Source organism: Pristiophorus japonicus, chromosome 1 (genome assembly GCF_044704955.1).
Source record: "Pristiophorus japonicus isolate sPriJap1 chromosome 1, sPriJap1.hap1, whole genome shotgun sequence".
In the NCBI taxonomy this organism is placed as follows: domain Eukaryota; kingdom Metazoa; phylum Chordata; class Chondrichthyes; family Pristiophoridae; genus Pristiophorus; species Pristiophorus japonicus.
In genome coordinates, this window is record NC_091977.1 from 485,317,822 (window position 1) to 485,340,540 (window position 22,719).

The window sequence follows — 22,719 nt, forward strand, 5'->3', positions numbered from 1 at the left end:
CCCAAACATAGTGCAGGAGACGAGAATAAAAAATGAAAATGGTAAAAGTGCAAAAATGGTGCATAATTCGTTCAGTTCATCTGAAATCTGGTGTTGAGGCTGGAGAAACAATTTCAATGTTGCTGACATGTTTCCTTACTGTCAAAGATTCAGGCGCTGAAATTCGGTGGTAACCATGGTGAGGCGGGACTTTCGGTGCCCGGCAAAGAAGTCCCGCCCCGGCAGCGAAATTGGAGTTACCGCCTCCGAGAGGAAGTGGAGTGCAATGTCGGATGCTTCGCTTCTTCCCAGGGGTGGGACTGGGCCACTAACCACAGGAATTTACCAACACTGCAGAGCGGGAGCACAGGGCCCTCACCTTCGATTAAAGGGGAGGGCACGCTGCGAACTCTGCAATGGGGCGAAGGGCCACCACTTCACTACCGGGAAGCGAGGTGCTGTGGCAGCAGCCCGGCACAGAAGCGGAGTGCTGGGCTGTAACATCGCGCGAGATGTAACATTCCACAAGGCAAGGCCGCACCTAGTAAGTTGGCCATGAAAAGAAAATTGTGCACCGCACCTCCCCTTTAATTTTCACCCCATGAGCGGCCTAAAGCCCGGTTGATGACCCACGAAGCAGATGTGTGCATCGTCCGGCACAGCCGAATTCCCGCTCCAGGATGAAAATGGGTCGCTGCACACAGCGATGACAGTGTCTTTACCGGCGTAGTGTCCTGGGGTGCTACTGGCAGCAGTGGGGCACTGTCGGTTTGCACCTCCGCTAACTCCCACGGGAGGCTGTAGCGGCCCCAGGTGGGAGGCGCAAACAATGTGAATTTCTCCCCCTTAAACTTTAATTTACTGCCTCAAAGTAGGTATCCTCCCCAAATATCAGTGCCTTCTTGATTCACAGTAACCCTGAGCTTACTGCTTTTAAAGAGAGCCAGCAAACAAATCTCATCAAGGCGATGAGATTGTCCCACTGTGAGCAGGGGAATGACGAAGGAAAGAAAACTTAAACTAAAATTAGGTAAGATAGCTCCTTTGATGATCTTGTATGTTATTTATATTTCTTTTTAGACCTGGGAAAAGATTTTTTTTTTAATGCTTACGGGTTTCTAGCTGTATATATTTGATTGGGAGAGTGGTTAATGTAATAATCTACCCTCTATCAATGGCATTGTACTGTGTATTAAAATGTAGAAGAGTCCGTGCTATTTTTATGTTCATATTTTATCACAAGAAACTTTGTACTAATTGGAAATAAAGCTTTGATACCTGTTGTATGTTGGGACTTTTTAAAAAATCATTAAACTATATTGAAATAGTTTCCTGATTGGTTTCGATTGCTTGAGGGAATTTGGAGAGGAATTTTCCAGAGTATTTTTTTCCTTCTTGGCTCGGGGTTTTTCTTTTGTTGTTTTGCCTCTCCCAGAATATTATCTGTCTGCAGGAGAGTAGGAAGGGTCCAGTCATGCTGGCGTGGGGCAGGCTTGATTACCTACCAGTTTTCTCCCGGCCTGCCAATTTTGTATGTTCATGTTTATTGCACAGTGCTGAAAGCTCACTGGGATAAAAAGAGCAGCATAATTTCACCCAATCTATAATGACCCTTCCTTTTACAACAGGAAATTTTACAAATACACAGCAAGGCCAACCAGCGACGGGGAGGGAGAAAAGGACTTGCTCCTTGTTGCATCTGAGAAACATTCATACACTAGGATAGATTTTCTGATCAGCTGCGCTGGTGAATCAGAAGCAGAGAGGATTGGATTTTTGGGAGAGTAGGCTTTAGGCAAGGGTTAAACCAGTGTTCTTCTGCTTGCGACATTCAGGCTAGCTGCAATTTCCATGCCAGTGGATTTTATGCCATAGCTTCTTTAATCCATGGGAAATTTATTTTAATGAATCTTTCTTTGGCAGCCCTTCACAAACCCGTGATCTCCACACCTAGAGGGACAAGGGCTGTAGCTGCATGGGAACACAATCACCTCCAAGTACACCTCCAAGTCATACAATGCCCGGACTGGAACACATACAGGTGCCACGTCCGAAATCCAGACTTCTGAAAACCGGAATTGTCCGAAAACCAGACATTCCGACGAGCGGCGAGGAGCAGAGGATCGGCGGGTGGCGAGGTCCGAAATCCCACAAAACCTGAAATCCGGCATAGATTCGGTCCGCTGCGAGGTCCGAAATCCGGAAAAACCCAAAATCCGGCACGGACTCAGTCCCAAGGATTCCAGATTTCAGACATTGTACCTGTACAGCGTTCCTTCATCGTCGCTGGGTTAAAATCCTGGATCTCCCTAACAACACTGTAGGAGCACCTTTACTACGTGTACAGCAGCAGTTCAAGAAGGACCATCACCACTGTAGAAATATCAGAAAGGATTAAGAAGTTAGTTCAGACCTGGGGTCTAAAAAACTAACAAGCTCTCTTGCGCAAAAAACAAGCAGGCATTAACCTCGATCAATTAGATAAGGGATGAGGTAGAGTCGTAAAACCATCAGGGAAAGTCACGGGATAATAAAGCCAAATACCGAATGCCAATTAACAAAGTTTCAGCAATTGCTAATGACCGAACAAAAGGTCAGGCGAGGAATAACAGATTGAAGACCAACGGACAGAAGGAAGTTGCCCACCATCACAGGACCAGCTGTGGCCACAGCAGGGGGGTGATAAGAAAGAATTCAATGGATCAAGATAATGATCGCACATGGGAAGGGAGACTCCCAACTTGGTAATAACTTTTGGAGGTGGGAGACAAGTTGAGATAACAGCAGAATGTCTCTGTATCTTGTAGAAACAAGCAGACAATTAGTAGCAACCCATATGGTTAACAAAGGTACAAAAAAGGTGTAAAAATGGACAAGTTTGGACAGACCATAGCGACAACCCGGGATCAACACTCGACAGAAGCAGCGATCCTTGAAGGAACAGTGTCGGGACCGGATTGATCACCCGGGACGTATTGGGTAACTGAGAGTGTGTTGAGTTAAACAGAGTTGAGTTAGCAGTGTTGAGTTAAACAGAGTATTTTGAGCAGCAAGTATATATTTTTGTAAATATAGAAACCAAAACTGCACGCAGTATTCCAGGAGTGGCCTCACCAATACCTTGTATAGCTGTAGCAAGACGTCTCTGCTTTTATACTCCATCCCCTTTGCAATGAAGGCCAAGATACCATTGGCCTTCCTGATCATTTGCTGTACCTGCATACTATCCTTTTGCGTTTCATGCACAAGTAGCCCTAGGTCCCGCTGTACTGCGGCACTTTGCAATCTTTCTCCATTTAAATAATAACTTGCTCTTTGATTTTTTTCTGCCAAAGTGCATGAGTTCACACTTTCCAACATTATACTCCATCTGCCAAATTTTTGCCCACTCACTTAGCCTGTCTATGTCCTTCACCATCTACTTACCACTGACCACAACAACAATTTGCATTTATATTGCGCCTTTAACATAGTAAAACATCCCAAGGTGCTTCACAGGAGCGTTATCAAACAAAATTTGAGACCGAGCCACATCAGGAAATAGGACAGATGAAGAAGTAGGTTTTAAGGAGTGTCTTAAAGAAGGAAAGAGAAGTAGAGAGAGGTTTAGGGAAGGAATTCCAAAGCTTAGGGCCTTGGCAGCTGAAGGCATGGCCTCCAATGCTGGAGCAATTAAAATTGGGGATGCGCAAGAGGCCAGAAATGGAGGAGCAGATATCTCTGGGAGTTGTGGGGTTGGAGGAGGTTACAGAGATAGGGAGGGGCGAGACCATGGAGGGATTTTAAAACAAGGTTGAGAATTTTATTATTGAGGCATTGCTTAACCATAGGTCAGCGAGCACAAGGGTAATAGGTGAGCAGGACTTGGTGCGAGTTAGGACACGGGCAGCCAAGTTTTGGATGACCTTAAGTTTATGGAAGGTGAGAGATGGTAGGCCGGTCAGGGGTAGTCAATCTAGTGGTAACAAAGGCATGGATGAGGATTTCAGCAGCAGATGAGCTGAGGCCGGGGCAGAGGCAGGCAATGTTTCAGAGGTGCAAATAGGCGGTCTTAGTGATGGCACGGATATGTGGTTGGAAGCTCATCTCAGGATCAAATACAACACCAAGGTTGCAAACAGTCTGGTTCAGCCTCAGACAATTGGTAGAGAGAGGGATGGAGTCGATGGCTAGGGAATGTAGTTTGTGGTGGGGACTGAAGGCAAAGGCTTCTGTCTTCCCAATATTTAATTGGAGGAAATTTCTGTTCATCCAAGACTGGATGTCGGACAAGCAGTCAGACAAATTAGAGACAGTGGAGGGATCGAGGAGAAGTGGTGGTGAGGTAGAGCTGGGTGTCGTCAGCATACATGTGAAGCATGTGTTTTTGGATGATGTCACCAAGGGGCAACATGTAGATGAGAAATAGGAGGGGGCCAAGGATAGATCCTGGGGGGGGACACCAGAGTCCTCTGGAGAAACTTTTAAATAACTTGAGAACTTTGGAAGAAAAGTTTAAAACATCCCTCGGAACTCCAGCGGACAGCTGACCTTCCTAATGCCTGCCCCCCCCCCACAAACCAAACCTCGGGCCACCTACCATCAAGTGTGCTACTCAGCACCGAGCTTACGGCCAACATCTCGCTGTAGGCAATTAGGCTCATACAGCAGTGCCTGGTCTCTGGTCGTCTAGGGCCCCATTGCCACTGGACCAAGACCTTGCTCAGCTAAGCCCGTGTGGTTGTCAGTGTGCAGCGGCCACCCCACGTTAAAAGAACTCACGCACAGGCATCTTCCACTTCGTTAACATGAAGTTCGGGACCTGGAACGCCAGGACCCTCATGGACAATCACAACAGCAACAGGCCAGAACGCCGCACCGCCATAGTTGCCCGGGAACTTAGATGCTTTGACATCGACATCGCCGCCCTAAGCGAGACCCGGCAGGCAGGGGAAGGCCAGTCGAAGGAACATGGTGGAGGTTACACCTTTTTCTGGAAAGGAAAACCAGAGGAACAACGCTGCCTTCACGGAGGCTGCTTCGCCATCAAAAATGATCTGGTTGACCGCCTCAAAGACTCCCCCTGCGTGTTTAATGAAAGCCTCATGATTCTTCGTCTCACCCTATCCCGGAACCAATGCGCCACAGTCATCAGTGCGTATGCCCCAACACTCGACGCAACGGATGAGACTAAAGAGGGTTTGTATTCCAACCTCAAGACATCCCTGGCCTGTGTCCCCGCGGGCGACAAATTGATCCTCTTAAGTGACTTCAACGCCAGGGTCGGCAAAGACACAGCCCTCTTGAGAGGCGTGATTGGCAGAGAGGGGGTAGGGAAAGCCAACTCCAGTGGTACCCTACTGACAAAATGTCTCGAACATGAACTCCTCATCACCAACACCGTGTTCCACCAGAGCAAAGCATCGTGGCAACACCCTCGCTCCAAACACTGGCACCTGCACGATTATGTCATCGTCCGAGCCAGGGATCGCAAGGATGTGCGCATCACCCGTGCCATGAAAGGAGCTGACGACTGCTGGACGGACCACTGACGGCCTAATCCGATCCATCATCGACATTAACATAGCCACAAAGCAGAGGGGACAGCAGAAGCAAAAAAGTCAATGCCGGGGCACTTAAAGACCCAGCTAAGAGAGCCCTATACAGCCAGCGCCTCACAGCCAATGTGGTGTGCCTTGATGACCCTGAGATGCTGAATGCCCATAGTGCTTGGTCTGCCCTCCAGGCCTCTATAACCAGTGCCTGTGAAGAGACACTTGGTCACTCAACCAGAAAACACCAGGACTGGTTTGATGAAAATGATCAGGAGATCGAAGAACTAATAGATCGCAAGCGCAAAGCATTTCTGAGCCTCAAGCAACAACCCAACTCGGGAGCTGCAAAGCAACATTACAGGCGGCTCAAGGCTGAGGTCCAACAAAAACCCGGGACCTAAAGAACAGCGGGTGGATGGAGAAAGCACAGGAGATACAACAACTGATTGACAGCCATGATGCGTGAGGATTCTTCACTGTAGTCAAAGCCACCTACGGTCCAAACTCCCAAAGCCTCACCCCACTGCTGGCCAAGAACGGGGAAACACTCATCAAGGACACCGAGGCTGTCAGGGCCTGCTGGAAGGAGCACTTCGAAGATCTCCTCAATTGAAACTCTGCCTTTGACTCGAGTGTTCTCGACTCTATCCCGCAGCAGTTGTTAACGTGTGGAATTCCCTACCACAGAGAGTTGTTGATGCCAGTTCATTGGATATATTCAAGAGGGAGTTAGATATGGCCCTTACGGCTAAAGGGATCAAGGGGTATAAAGAGAAAGCAGGAAAGGGGTACTGAGGGAATGATCAGCCATGATCTTATTGAATGGTGGTGCAGGCTCGAAGAGCCGAATGGCCGACTCCTCCACCTATTTTCTATGTTTCTATGACCCGCCACCACCTCAGTGAAACCCCAACATTGCACGAAGTAGGAAAAGCCATAAAACAGCTCAAGAATAACAAGGCTACGGGAGCGGATGGAATCCCTGTTGGGGCGCTAAGGTAGGGCGGAAAGGCGCTGTTGGCACAGATACATGATCTCATCTCTCTCTCATCTGGAGGGAGGAGAGCATGACGGAAGATCTCAGAGAGGCAGTGATCGTGACCATCTTTAAAAAAAAAAGGGGCGACAAGTCCGACTGCAGCAACGACAGGGAAATCTCCCTGCTATCAGCCACTGGGAAAGTTGTCGCTCGAGTTCTTCTCAACCGTCTTCTCCCTGTGGCCGAGGAGCTCCTCCCGGAGTCACAATGCAGATTTCGTCCCCTATGGGGAACAACGGACATGATCTTTACAGCGCGACAGCTGCAGGAAAAATGTAGGGAGCAGCGCCAGCCCTTATCCATGGCCTTTTTTGACCTTACAAAGGCATTTGACACTGTCAACCGTGAGGGTCTATGGAGCGTCTCCCCCGTTTCGGATGCCCCCAAAAGTTTGTCAACATCCTCCACGACAACATGCAGGCCATGATCTTTACTAACGGATCCATTACAGACCCAATCCACATCCGGACCGGGGTCAAACAGCGCTGCATCATCGCTCCAAACCTCTTCTCAATCTTCCTTGCTGCCATGCTCCACCTCGCAGTCAACAAGCTCCCCGCTGGAGTGGAACTAAACTACAGAACCAGTGGGAAGCTGTTTAACGTTCGCCGCCTACAGGCCAGGTCCAAGATCACCCCAACCTCGGTCGTCGAGCTACAGTACGCGGACGACGCCGGCATCTGCGCACATTCTGAGGCTGAACTCCAGGATGTAGTCGATGTATTTACTGAGGCATATGAAAGCATAAGCCTTACACTAAACATCCGTAAGATAAAGGTCCTCCACCAGCCTGTCCTCGCCGAACAGCACTGCCCCCCAGTCATCAAGATCCACGGCACATCCCTGGACAACGTGGACCATTTCCAATACCTCGGGGGGCTTCTTAACAAAAGCAGACATTGATGCGGAGATTCAACACCGCCTCCAGTGCACCCTTCGACCACCTGAGGAAAAGTGTGTTCGAAGACCAGGCCTTCAAATCTACCATCACGCTCATGGTCTACAGGGCTGTAGTAATACCCGACCTCCTGTGTGGATCAGAGCCATGGACGGATGTCTCGGAGCGGCTGCAGGGCATGTTGGAGGGGGAGGATGAACAGCCAGTTGTTGTGGTGCACATAGGTACCAACGATATAGGTAAAAAAATAGGATGAGGTCCTACAAGCTGAATTTAGAGAGCTAGGAGTTAAATGAAAATGTAGGACCTCAAAGGTAGTAATCTTAGGATTGCTACCAGTGCCATGTGCTAGTCAGAGTAGGAATAGCAGAATAGTTAAGATGAATACGTGTCTTGAGGAATAGTGCAAGAGGGAGGGATTCAAATTCCTGGGACATTGGAACCGGTTCTGGGGAGGTGGGACCTTGTCGAAAGCCTTCTGAAAGTCTAAATACACCACATCAACTGGTTTTCCCTTGTCCACTCGACTGGAAACATCCTCAAAAAATTCCAGAAGATTTGTCAAGCATGATTTCCCTTTCACAAATCCATGCTGACTTGGACCTATCATGTCATCTCTTTCCAAATGCGCTGCTATGACATCCTTAATAATTGATTCCATCATTTTACCCACTACCAATGTCAGGCTGACCGGTCTATAATTCCGTTTTCTCTCCCTCCTTTTTTTAAAAAAGTGGGGTTACATTGACTACCCTCCACTCCATAGGAACTGATCCAAAGTCTACGGAATATTGGAAAATGACTGTTAATGCATCCGCTATTTCCAAGGCCACCTCCTTAAGTACTCTGGGATGCAGACCATCAGGCCCTGGGGATTTATCGGTCTTCAATCCCGTCAATTTCCCCAACACAATTTACCGACTAATAAGAATTTCCCTCAGTTCCTCCTCCTTACTAGACCCTCCGACCCCTTTTATATCCAGAAGATTGTGTGTGTCCTCCTTAGTGAATACCGCACCAAAGTACTTGTTCAATTGGTCTGCCATTTCTTTGTTCCCCGTTATGACTTTCCCTGATTCTGACTGCAGGAGACATACGTTTGTCTTTACTAACCTTTTTCTCTTTACATATCTATAGAAGCTTTTGCAATCCATTTTAATGTTCCCTGCAAGCTTCCTCTCGTACTCTATTTTCCCTGCTCTAATCAAACCCGTTGTCCTCCTCTGCTGAGTTCTAAATTTCTCCCAGTCCCTGGGTTCACTGCTATTTCTGGCCAATTTGTATGTCACTTCCTTGGCTTTAATGCTATCCCCGATTTCCCTTGATAGCCACGGTTGAGCCACCTTTCCTTTTTTATTTTTACGCCAGACAAGGATGTACAATTGTTGTAGTTCATCCATGCGGTCTCTAAATGTCTGCCATTGCCCATCCACTGTCAAACCCTCAAGTATCATTCACCAATCTATCCTAGCCAATTCACACCTCATACCTTCAAAGTTACCCTTCTTTAAGTTCTGGACCATGGTCTCTGAATTAAATGTTTCATTCTCCATCCTAATGTAGAATTCCACCATATTATGGTCACTCTTCCCCAAGGGGCCTCGCACAACGAGATTGCTAATTAATCCTCTCTCATTACACAACACCCAGTCTAAGATGGCCTCCCCCCTAGTTGGTTCCTCGACCTATTGGTCTAGAAAACCATCCCTTATGCACTCCAGGAAATCCTCCTCCACCGTATTGCTTCCAGTTTGGTTAGCCCAATCTATATGCATATTAAAGTCACCCATGATAACTTTTACACCTTTATTGCATGCACCCCTAATTTCCTGTTTGATGCCCTCCCCAACATCACTACTACTGTTTGGAGGTCTGTACATAACTCCCACTAATGTTTTTGCCCTTTGGTGTTCTGCAGCTCTACCCGTATAGATTCCACATCATCCAAGCTAATGTCCTTCCGAACTATTGCATTAATCTCCTCTTTAACCAGCAATGCTACCCCACCTCCTTTTCCTATTATTCTATCCTTCCTGAATGTTGAATACCCATGGATGTTGAGTTCCCAGCCCTGATCGTCCTGGAGCCACGTCTCTACAATCCCAATCACATCATATCGGTTAACATCTATTTGCAGTTAATTCATTCACCTTATTACGGATACTCCTTGCATTAAGACACAAAGCCTTCAGGCTTTTTTTTAAAACATCCTTTGTCCTTTTAGAATTATGATGTAGTGTGGCCCTTTTTATTTCTTGCCTTTGTTTACTCGGCCTTCCACTATTGCTTTTTACCTTTCTACCATCGGTTTCTGACTCCATATTACTTCGCCCTATCTCGCTGCATAGATTCCCATCCCCCTGCCACATTAGTTTAAACACTCCCGAACTGCATTAGCAAATGTTACCCCTAGGACATCAGTTCCAGTCCTGCCCAAGTGCAGACTGTACCTTTAGTACAGGTCCCACTTCCCCCAGAACTGGTTCCAATGTCCCAGGAATTAGAATCCCTTCCTCTTGCACCACTGCTCAAGCCACGTATTTATTCTAACTATCCTGCTCCCTCTACTCTGATTAGCACGTGGCACTGGTAGCAATCCAGAGATTACTACCTTTGAGGTCCTACTTTTTAGTTTAACTCCTAGCTCCCTAAATTCAGCTTGTAGGACCTCTTCCCATTTCTTACCTATATCGTTGGTACCTACATGTACCACGACAACTGGCTGTTCACCCTCCCTCTCCAGAATGCTCTGCAGCCACTCCAAGACATCCTTGACCTTTGCACCAGGGAGGCAACATACCATCCTGGAGTCTCTGTTGCGGCCGCAGAAACTCCTATCTATTCCCCTTACAATAGAGTCCCCTATTCTATAGCTCTCCCACTCTTTTTCCCGCCCAGTGAGTGATGCCAGGGTTGTTTGTCCATAAGGGAAGGGTACATCATCACATAAAATACCCAGTCACAGTATTATCTACTGTCCAAACAGGAAATGCAAGTTTTTGATATCAGTTGCTTTTTGAAATAAACATCCCCAACAGGCAGTCCCACATGGGGCACTGTAAACTGGCTTGTAAAACAGAAATCTTGGGTGACAAGCTTGAGACACTATGGCCAATTGTAATCTGAATGCAGCTAAGATTGCCTAACGTAGCCCATGCTCGGAATGAACTTGTGTTCAATGCAATGGCATATAGTGCTTTTACCAAGTTGGTAGCTTATTTGGTGCGGAGAGGCAGGCTGAATGATCTGAGTAATTACATATCTTGATATCTACAGGGAGATTATGGAACTACAAGACATGTCAGAAGTGGTGGTCAGAAGCACAAAATACAGAATGATTATTCTATGAAAATGCTCCATTTGACCAAACTCAAAGTCCATCCCTCCAGTACGGTCTAATCTCACTTAGCAGTCAACTGTATGATGAACAGCTCTTTCTTTAAATCCACTTTTTTTGGCAGGTTATTCCAAAAAAATACCACCCGTTGCATTATTCTAAGGTCTGCTTTTAAAGATATTTCATTCATTTAAATGTCTATGTACGTACAGGCCAATCACACCTTGAAATACATTCACTTGAAGTATGCTACTTTATATACCCACATTCCAAGAATAGAAAACAGGCACCAGAGAACTGCCAACAGTCATTGACCTGCACTCCATCATGGGTCAGCAGTACATGGGCGGTTTAAAATAAATTCTACCTATGGTGTTAAAACATTATATTGAAGCAATTTGGATAGAACTGCAAGAGTTTATAACAAAGTAACATTTGGCTATTCAGTCCATGAATTCTGCTCTATCCAAATGTTGATCCTTTTATATGCTTGTCTGACACTTAAGTGCAATACTGAAGGAATGCTGCGCTGTCAGAGGTGCTGTCTTTCAGATGAGATGTCTACCCCTCAGCTGGATGTAAAAGATTGCAAGGCACTATTTTGAAGAGCGAAGGCCCGACGTTACAGGATATCATTGAGATTGAAAAAAAGGCGTGCACAGTTTTGAGTTCCTGGGAAAGAGTGAATTAAAGTAGAAATAACTTTTGCCTTCGCCTTTCACGACCTCAGGATGTCCCAAGCGATTTACAGCCAATTTAGCACACAAAAATTAGATAATGATCAGATAATCAGTTATAGTGAATGTTGGTTGAGGGATAAATATTGGCTAGGACACTAGGTAGAACTCCGCTGATCATCTTAGAATAGTGCCATGGGATCTTTTATATCCATCCGAGAACAGATGTTTAACGTCTCATCCTAAAGACGACACCTCAGACAGTGCAGCACTCCCTCAGCACTGCACTGGAGTATCAGACTAGATTTATGTGCTCAAGTCTCTGGAGTGGGACTTGAACCCACAACCTTATGTCTCAGAAGCGAGTGCACTACTCACTGGCCAACACAAGTATCACAATGGGCAGTAGGCTGCAGTACGCTCCAAGATTGCTGATGTTCAGACATGACCATCATGTCAGCAATAGTCAGGAGCTCCTGACATGCGTGCGTGCGTGTTGGTGGGGAGGTCAAAAATAACCAGACACAAGGTAATCAAAAAGTTATTTATAGCACAATTATATTACAGTGGAATGTACCATTGAAATTTAGTGTTTGTTATTGGACAATGTACACATGCAAGAGATTGATCAGCCTCATTAAAGACCCAGCAACACCACCCCCCCACCCCCCAATTCACAATGTGCTAAACTAAGACAGTAAATCACAAAGAACTGCCACGCATTGCTGTGCTGACAGCACAGAATTCCAGGCTTTAAAGGTAACGAGAAGGATTACTGTGTACAAAAGAACAAGGATTAAAGGAAAATGGTTAAGAGCTGTAAACAAAGGAATGAAAACTCACATTGTAATAGCAGAGCAATATCTTTAACAAACTAAAATTAAACCAATTAATAAAGCTTCCTTGTACGACTCATTAGTAATTCTTTGTGCAATGGTGCAGGACTTTGTGCAGAGCAGAGGTGCACAACCCACGATGACACAGTTCGCAAGGTCTAAAGAGCAATTTAAAAAATAAAAGACCTGACAGTTTGGATGGCAGTTCAGTTTTTGGGTTAGGGTATAAAGCTTCCTTCCTCCCCCAACACCCATCCCAACCCAAGCCCAAACATTTGCGACTGTGCACCCACAAAAGACCTACATTCACTCGGATGTAAAGAGGACCAGGCTGGTCTGGCCAGGCTCCAATCTCCACTGAACTCAAACTTGGATCTAAGCCATGAAATGAGGTCAGCAGTTAGTGCAAAGTGACTCATTCTCAAGTTTGAGGCTTTGCCGCCTCCTCCAATTTTTGGAGTGAGATCAATTTCTAATTGCCACCAAAATAATGCTATGTTTCAAGAAATGTAAACTCGAAATAGATTCTCAAGTTTCTGGGGAAGAGGACGAGGTGTCAGGGCCTCCTATTATTTGTGCCTCCCCAAATCCAGAGGCTAAATGAAGGCTAACAGGAGGAAGGAGAAGGAACGTAAATGGCCAGAATCAATGTGTGTCACTCTACAGTCTGGTAATCTTGTGACACAGTGTGGTTCCGAGGTAGGGCCTATACTCAGTTGCACAGACTGTTTTACAGTTGAAATCAATGTCAGTCTTTGGCACAAACTGAGTTTGAAGTAATGTTATAATCACATTACAAAACCAGTTAGCACAATTCAACTCTATCCAATGTCATTTTAACATAGACTTGCTGATTAATTTAAAGACACCAGTGACAAGTGTACTCTCCCAATTGAAGCCATCAGTCCCATAGTGAAAGACCTTCACCTGAAGAATGTTTTAAAACTAGGCTTTACTGCAGCCATACCAATTCCCTATAGGAAAGATTTGACTTGAACCAATATGCTTAAATGTTGTACTAAAGCACTTCTTGCGTGCTGTGTCAAATTATTTCTACCACTACCACCAGTAACAGACCTGCATCCATTCTACTGTTGCACAGTTGAAAATATTCTCTCTAGATGCAACCCAAGCTCAGAAGGGCAAAATCTCTAATTGTCCTGAGAATGTTTTTCCACAGTTCAAGTGGATCTAGTGAGAACATTTATACCCCATCTCCTCTCCCTCCCCACCATGAGACTTTGTTGGAACTTAACTGTGCATTTCAGACAGAATATGTAAGGAGCCTCAAGAGACAACAGAAATTCCACTCGGAACTCACATGCAGTTATCAAGTCAGTTCACCCAGAGGATTATAATGTCCCACAGCTCTCTTCACTGATTGAAATAAGACAACAATAAAAATGCAGCAAAATCAACTCATCTAGATTATAGTCTCTGATGTGATCCATCTGAAGTACAAACATAGACAAAGAACTCAACTTTTCCTTCTTCCTTCACCTCATACATATTCTAATGGTTTTTCAATCTGTTCTACGATGTATACTGTGTGCCCTCCATAAATGGTTAACTCCAAGTACTTTGAAGATGTTTTTTTAAATGTCATAAGGCACTTGTGGAAATGCAAGTGTCATTTTGCTGAATTTTACTGAAAATCTGGGCAAACGTGGTACCTGAAATCTTTGGCTTTTAAAATGTTTCAATTACATAGGAAGATCAATTTAGAAAAATTAAGATAAAAAGTGAAGGGGGTGGATTGCACCACTGATCGAAGGGGTATCTTCGGGGTCTAGGAATCTGACCGTTCAATTCTAGGTAATCCAATCTTATCTGCACTTGTATTTCTGACTCACTGGTTGGTCCTGTTTGAACTTGGTGGGCCAGCAGGTTTAAAACGAGTTGTTCTTGGCACAGGCTTACTAGTGGAAAAATTTTAAGTAGAAAACCAAGATCTGTTAATGCCAGCAAGTAGAGATGGATACAAATCATTAAACATGGATTTAAACTTTGACATTTTATTTCTGCAATGCTTTTTGCAAATCAAAGTCTGCTATCCACATTTAAACAGGACACTGACCAAAGGTAAAGTACTCAGATTACTACCCATTCCCCTTCCCAGTTTTCACCTTTAGAAATTATTGACAAGCACATCTAGTTTGTGTTTGAACGCTTGCATTGCAATTGTGTATGAAGTCTGAGGTACTGCTGTGTGACTACTGGCAGCAGTGACTCCACAAGTAAAAACTCACCAATACAGCAATGTCTGCAATACACCAAGGTAAAGTGGTGTTACATGAGGCAGACATGTTGCTTCACTGAGGCATGAGCCCCACAATCCTTGCACTATTGTGACAGAGAGGCACAAGTTGGGATGGGGTGATGGATATGACAGAAACAGAGGGAGCATTACACACAAACTTAAGAGGTAGAACTGTGACCCGAAAGAGCCTGTCCACTATCTTATGTTTGAGATAGTGCACAATGGCCCAAGAGGGAGGAAAAAAATCACCTGAAAATTGTTGCAAATTGAATTGTTCTTTAAAAAATGCAACACTTAAAAAAAAGCAGAAAGGTGAAAGCTGAGTTCATAGACTGCCATCTGCTGGACAGTTGAAGAAATAGCAAAGAACTGAAATTTAACTGGAAATACTAGAAGGGTAAAGCAATTTTAATCTGTTTTCTGACACTTGCTCAGAGCAAGGAGTTGATCCTGCTATTACAGGTATAGTTTAGTATAATTGGTGTTGGTTTTAGTTTTGCATAACCTTGTAAAAATTCATTATTTGAGACAGGGGAAGCAGTTAAGTACAAGCTTTGCTGCCAATTGAAATGTTTAATAGCATCCAAGTGCCAGGCAACTACCCGTCACATTTGCCCATCTCCTCCCTACATAACTCTTCCTCCTCCCTTGCCAGCTGATAGCCAACTTATAGCCCGTTATTGAGAGGTTTCTGACAAGTTAACTCAAAATGTAAATCATTGAAGTGCATTACTACAGACTTCCTAATGGCACTCTGAGAAAGTCGCATTTTAAAAATCTAACCACTAATCTCACCATGGATTTTGGCAGCGCAATACACCGCAAGCTGTTTAAAAAAAACCCAATGGGAATGAATATTTTTCCAATGAGAAGGATAATTGCACTACACTCAAGCATCATTTCATACTAACTATCAAAACAGTCACTGTAATACATCTATAGAATTTATCCATTACATATTGGTGGCTTGGAAAAGAATGTTCGAGCAGCAGCAGAGGCTCAGCTTGTGTGGGTGGCAGGATTGACACACTGCTCAGCTACCCTGGACCAGCAGTGTATGTAACTTGGCAGCAGCACTGTGGCAGGCCGCTCAGGCTCTGGACATCATTTAGTTTGCATTCAGACATGATTGAGTGACCTGTTGACACAAGACCTGAAAGTGGAACTGAGGCTGAGGCTGTGGGAGTTGGAGCTGAAGCTACAAAAGATTCTTGGCAGCGGCAGGCATCGCTATTAAACAAAGATAATCTGAGAGCAGGCAAACTATCCACCTGGGTGTTTGCACAACAGATCTATGTAAGAAAGATCATCACAGTCCACTTGCACAAGTCAACAGTGAATATTGGCATTGCTGGTCAACACAGACAGTTTCCTAACATCAGAGAAAGTCCCCGGCAGACTTTCAAAACACATTTGTGGCTTAGCACCAGTGGTGCACATGGAGCTGAAATAAAATGGTTTCTGTCCTTTGATCAGTTTCGGTATAAATGGGGCAGACCTGGCGACAGTAGGAACCAGCACAATTACTGACCCAGTAACACAAGAGAGCAATGAAACTTCAAGCCACAGTCCGTCAATTGGGAAGCACCACTCCAGCAGAAACAGACACTCACCATCACTACCACCAACACCTCAGTTAAGTAGACTGCAGACACTCACTGTCTAGACTTAACATAGGAAGGGTACAGACTTGGGCAAGGTACTGTAGGATGGCCAGTACCTGTAGAACTGCACCAGAGCATGGGTCACTGCCTTCAGGAAGAGTGAGAATACTGGAGGGAAATAAATGAAGCTGTGTCATCTAACAAACCCCCTTAAATAAAACCAGTCATTGACAATCTACTGGAAAGCAGCACCGACTGGCACTGGGTGGAAACAACCTATCCCAAGTAATGGGAAGGACAAAGCGTGGAGAAGACTCAACATTTAAAATGCTCGAGGGGAAGAGACCTGCATCAAGGACCAAATCCAGCGGGTAACGGGCAAAGATGTCTTAAAGTGCATCTCCATTAGGGCTACGGGCCAAGCAAGGGCCACATATACACTGGGAATAACAGAGTGGAACAACCTTCAAAGGCCAAAAAGGAGGACATGGGAGCTTTCCAGGCTATTACTTTTTATGAATTCTTTCAAAATAAAGCAAATTCCTGTGTGGGATCTCTGAAGCACATCCTGAGTAGAGGGTGGAGTGAGTCTCAACATACCAACATTTTCCTTCTGTATCAATAGACCAGGCAAACAAATGTCAACATTCAGAAATTGATTTTTAGCCCAGATCAGTGGGGGAAACGATAGTTTAAATATACCCAAGCATGTAAGCAAGAATTTACTACTATCTGCACCAATAGTAGGTTTGATGAGAATTGGCAATTCCTAATCCTTGTACATTCAGGACTTGCTTATGATACAGGGCTGGGCACATCTCTTTCCAGTCTGCATGCAACGAGTTGGCAGTTAATTTCATTCTGTCCCTATTTTGCACCTCCAAACGAAGGCTGATCAGGTTTCTGGTTACTTTTAAAAAAAAAAGTATCCTCCAAGTCCCAAGAACTCTGGTCCATCATCCCGGGAGAAGTTCTTCTCAGACCAATAGATCACGTTTTGTTGAGAGTCCAGAGTGGATCCAGAAGGCTCAGGGGGTCCTCGCCGGTATGAGTGGCCTGAAGGCCCTGGCCATCCTGGGGCTGCAAGAAGTTGTGTTTGCTGATCTTCTGCCTGTTCCGAGGATTGGTGTCCAGGGTAAAGGCTTCTGCGGTCAAGGATGCCAAAAGATCCAGCGAGGTGGCCTTGCTGTCTGCGCTTGCTACGTGGTTAGTGACGGCCGGCTGAGAAGTGACTGGGTGATTCCCTAGGCCCAATTTCATTTTATCCAGCTCAGGGTTTGAATCACAACTCTCCAAGCTCACTTTGTTTGTTTCTGCGGCCACTGGTTGAGTTGATGGAGCCATCTGTGATGATGCAGTTGGTTCTGTCACTGCACTGGTGACCTCAACTATGAGGTCCTGCTGTAGCAGATTATCGGCAGACATTGGTAAGGCAGCAGTCTGAGAATCGGACCACATACCAAAACTCGGGTCAAACGAAGGCAATGAGTTCGGTTTGCTATCTCCAATGATCCCAGTGGACGTCTTGATGCTGAGCTTTGCAATAGTGGCTTGGATGGAACTAATTGGCAAGTCACCTCCGAGTACCAAGTCCTGCGATTCCTGGCGGGTATAAACCTGCAAGGCAGAAAAGAAACTTGAATGAACTGGAGAAAAAAACCCTCTTTCTAACTGAACAAATGCACTCTTCACACACACAATCACAATGTTAAGTTCCCCCCACCAAGTAGCTCTGATGAACTACAGTGCTGGCCACTAAATTGAGATGATTAAAAAAGAGTAGGCTAATCAGGAAGCAGTGATTCGGTGACAACAAATTTGGGTTTTAGAAGTCTGTATATTGCGGGAGGAAAAGAGAGGAAGGATGGAGTGTCACAATTTGGAGATTCAGGAAAGGAATGCAAGTGTAGGAGGCAGTGCAACTTCAAGGATATAGAAGGCATGAAGACTGCATATAACGATGCCGTTGAAACTTTACAATGGAATGAAAGTTAAGAGCAAAAATAACCAGTTAATCTCTTTTGGTGGTGTTGCTTGACAAATGAATATTGGCTGAGATACTGGAAAATCTTTCTGCTTTTGTACAAATAGCACCATTGGAACTTTTACTGTTACATCCAAAGGTGGCACCTTTTATAGTGCAGGGCTCCTTTCAGTGCTGTACTAAAGTTCCAGCCTGGAATATGAACTCGAGACCTGGAGCGGATCTTAAACCCTCCAATTTCTGACCCAGAGATGAGAGTGCTACCAACTGCTGCAGAAAACTACAAAATCAAAATGGGTTCTTTAGCCTTTTGTGGGATGTGCTGGACGAGAAGCTATTGCTACACAACATTCACTATACTCAAATATTTAGTTGCACGAGGTGCTCACCACAAACACTGTTCCCTAGCCACCGTCTGAGGCTGAACCAAAACCTTGACATCCTATTTGACCCGGAGCTGAACTTATATCCTTGCATCATCTCCATCATTAACCAAGTCTACTTCCATCTCTAACATCATCCCTTCACCCTTGCCTTGGCTCATCTGCCACTGAAACACCCATCCATGCCATTGTTACCTCTAAACTCGGCTATTCCAATGCTCACCTGGCCAGCCTCCCACTTTGAACCCTCAGTAAACTTGAGCTCATCCAAACCTCTGCTGCCTGTATCCCAACTTGCAACGTTTTGCTCACCCATCACCCCTGTGCTCGCTGATCTACACTGGCACCTGGTCTGGCAGATCCATGATTTTAAAATTCTCATCTTTTTTCCCCAATCCCTCCATAGCCTCGCCCCACCCCATCTCTGTAACCTTCTTCAGCCTTACAACTCTTCGAGAATTCTGTGCTTCTCCAATTCTGGCCTCTTGTGCTACCCCAATTTTCATTGCTCCACTGGCGGATGTGCCTAGGCCCCAAGCTCTGAAATCCCTCCTTAAAATCTCTCTGCCCCTCGCTCCTCCTTTGACCAAGCCCTATCCTAGTATCTTATGCGGCTTGGTGTCAAACTTCGTTTGATAACTTTTCTGTGATGTCCATGGAAGTTTTACTGTTAAAGGTGCTATATAAATGCAAGTTGTAACTGTAGTAGTTTCAGTAACACGATGAAGCACTCTATAAATACAAGTCTATTTATGTACCTTTTGAGATGAACTGCTGGGTGCTTTGCTGGAAAAGCTAGTGATAACTCCATGCCTCAGTAGAACGTGCTCCACATGCTTGAGGATGGCTTCAGAGCAGAACTTTATGTGAAGCTATAAACCATAAAACAACACAGACCAGAATAAAAGCAGCTGTTTCCAATGGTTGCATTTCTTGTACATGTATACATCGACACCCCTGCCCAAAACACAAACGCCGGAATCTGGAAAGTGTACTTCATCAAACCAGCCAACATTACAGTAAATTATTTAAGTAGATGAGTTTTCTATGGAGTACAATATTTCTCTGTACATAAAGTGGTTGATAGGCTCAGCCAGCATTGGGAGGAGGAAATGAGCCCAAGGTTCCACACTGGCAGAGTGCATGCAGAAAATCAGCGCAACAAGACATTTACTGGTACAGCTGTATCGCTCAAAAGCCACGGTGAGCTGGCAGTGAATGTAGCCAATCTTGCTGTCACCCAATATGTACAGGGCCTTAGTGAGGTCTCACCTGGAATATTGTGTTCAGTTTTAGTCTCCTTAACTGAGGAAGGACGTTTTTACTATTGAGGGAGTGCAGCAAAGGTTCACCAGACTGATTCCCGGGGTGGCAGGATTGGCATATGAGGAGAGACTGGATTGACTGGGCCTTTATTCACTAGAGTTTAGAAGGGTGAGAGGGGATCTCATAGAAACATAAAATTCTGACAGGACTGGACAGGTTAGATGCAGGAAGAACGTCCCCGATGTTGGGGAAGTCCAGAACCAGGGGACATAATCTAAGGATATGGGGTAGGCCATTTTGGACTGTGATGAGGAGAAACTTCTTCACTCAGAGTTGTTAACCGGTGGAATTCCCTGCCACAGAAAGTTGTTGATGCCAGTTCATTGGATATATTCAAGAGGGAGTTAGATATGGCCCTTACGGCTAAAAGGATCAAGGGGTATGGAGAGAAAGCGGGAAAGGGATACTGAGGTGAATGATCAGCCATGATCTTATTGAATGGTAGTGCAGGCTCGAAGGGTCGAATGGCCTACTCCTGCACCTATTTTCTATGTTTCTATATGTTTCTATCCAACTATGCATACATTCCAAAGGGAACATTGTGGAAGGAGCGGTGGGGGGGGGGGGGAAAGAGGAGGAGGAGGGAGACAACAACTAATTCAGCCCAGATTAGGGATCACCTGCCGTGGGCAGAGGCATTAATAAAAAGTAATATAAATGAATCAACACTGTAAAAAGATACTTTATTTTGGATTATATTTTTCTAACTGCTGTGATGTATAAAGTGTAACTTGGATTAGCTTGCAAGTGATTTTATTTATAAAAGTAGAAATTGGTCATGATAATGTCATTTGCAGGATGTGAAGCGCACGGGGTAATATTTTTGGCAGATAAAGTACACCTAAACACATTTTAGAAACGACATACAAGTCTGATGACAAATACATGCATTTGATAAAGGCATGTATCAAGTTTGTATTCCTATCATACTTAGTGTCACTCTCCCAAATATATGAAGCCATTAAAATATATTTCTGCCTCAAGCTAATTTCTAGGAGATTTGAGTTCATATCGACCATTTTAGTCATGAACTGACAATGCTATTTAGATGCCACGAGGTTGGCTGGAATGTTGGAAAATCATTAAAAAAAACATCACACTGGAAGGGTTTTAGGCCTCCAGAGTTTGTAGTTACAGTATATTGTTAGTGTTACATATGATCTGAAAATTCTTAACATTGACATTTGCTGAAGTAGCCACATGTGTATTCTCCCAAAGCTGGTAACTTATACATTGTGAATTCACCTCAAAACAGGAAAAAATAGACATCACTGAAAATGAGAAAAGTAGAGACTATCCAGCATTTTATTATAAATCATATCTGCAGTATCTCTCCTTCCAATTCATTTCCACCTTCCCTGAAGCACAACACTCAGGCGGGTACAATTAAATCTTGCCCAATTTGCCGTTCCTAATGTCAGAGCTTGGAGCATGAAGGCCAGTCGTAGAGCTCTACTCCATGGGCCAGTCACAGATCAGCTAACTTAACTCCGACCAGGAATCCTACCATGGAACTTCTTAATCTGTTTCACAGGCACGAGCCACATAAGAGGCAGATTATGCTGAGATCTTGTGTCTTGGATGACGGAGATTAGCCAGCCCAACACCCAACCAATTACATCTCTAGTGTGCAGTAGTTCCAAACCAATTACTTGCAAAATCTTCATTTGCAAGATTAGAGAATCACAAAATGCATGTGATTTCCAATTAGATCAACCACCTCAATTCACTAGAATGCCACATTTTACAGTGGAACCATGTCTGTTCTGATGGCACTTTTTTTTTTGGGGGGGGGGGGTGGAGATCATAACAGCGTTAAAATAGTTTTAGAAATGTCAGAAGATAGTTCTTCCAATGGTAAATGGGTTGCCCAGAATATTACTAGCCTTACAGATCAGAGGATGCCGGATAGATGACCTGGAAGAGGGGACAGAGTGTAGTGTAACAAAATTTGCAGATGACACAAAGATTAGTGGGAAAGCAGGTTGTGTAGAGGACACCGAGAGGCTGCAAAGAGATTTAGATAGGTTAAGCAAATGGGCTAAGGTTTGGCAGATGGAATACAATGTCGGAAAATGTGAGGTCATCCACCTTGGAAAAAAAACACAGTAAAAGGGAATATTATTTGAATGGGGAGAAATTACAACATGCTGCGGTGCAGAGGGACCTGGGGGTCCTTGTGCATGAATCCCAAAAAGTTAATTTGCAGGTGCAGCAGGTAATCAGGAAGGCGAATGGAATGTTGGCCTTCATTGCGAGAGGGATGGAGTACAAAAGCAGGGAGGTCCTGCTGCAACTGTACAGGGTATTGGTGAGGCCACACCTGGAGTACAGAGTGTAGTTTTGGTCACCTTACTTAAGGAAGGATATTACTAGCTTTGGAGGGGGTACAGAGACGATTCACTAGGCTGATTCCGGAGATGAGGGGGTTACCTTATGATGATAGATTAAGTAGACCGGTTCTTTACTCGTTGGAGTTCAGAAGGATAATGGGTGATCTTATAGAAACATTTAAAATAATGAAAGGGATAGACAAGATAGAGACAGAGAGGTTGTTTCCACTGGTCGGGGAGACTAGAACTAGGGGACACAGCCTCAAAATACGGGGGAGCCAATTTAAAACCGAGTTGAGAAGGAATTTCTTCTCCCAGAGGATTGTGAATCTGTGGAATTCTCTGCCCAAGGAAGCAGTTTAGGCTAGCTCATTGAATGTATTCAAATCACAGAGAGATAGATTTTTAACCAATAAGGGAATAAAGGGTTATGGGGAGCGGGCGGGTAAGTGGAGCTGAGTCCACGGCCAGATCAGCCATGATTTTGTTGAATGGCGGAGCAGGCTCGAGGGGCTAAATGGCCTACTCC

At 44.8% G+C, this 22,719-nt stretch overlaps 1 protein-coding gene across 3 annotated transcripts in view; it reads right to left on the reverse strand.

Moving 5' to 3' along the window:
* Positions 1-11,994: 11,994 nt before the first annotated feature.
* The window catches only part of ptpn23a (protein tyrosine phosphatase, non-receptor type 23, a), a 122,300-nt gene continuing 111,575 nt past the window's right edge, over positions 11,995-22,719 (reverse strand). For all 3 annotated transcript variants that reach the window (XM_070895032.1, XM_070895018.1, XM_070895026.1), the window contains 2 exons: positions 19,290-19,403; positions 11,995-17,781 (listed from right to left, as the gene is read on the reverse strand). In XM_070895032.1, coding sequence (XP_070751133.1) covers positions 17,155-17,781; positions 19,290-19,403 — 741 coding nt within the window. In that variant the 3' untranslated portion in view covers positions 11,995-17,154. The remainder of the gene's footprint in view (positions 17,782-19,289; positions 19,404-22,719) is intronic.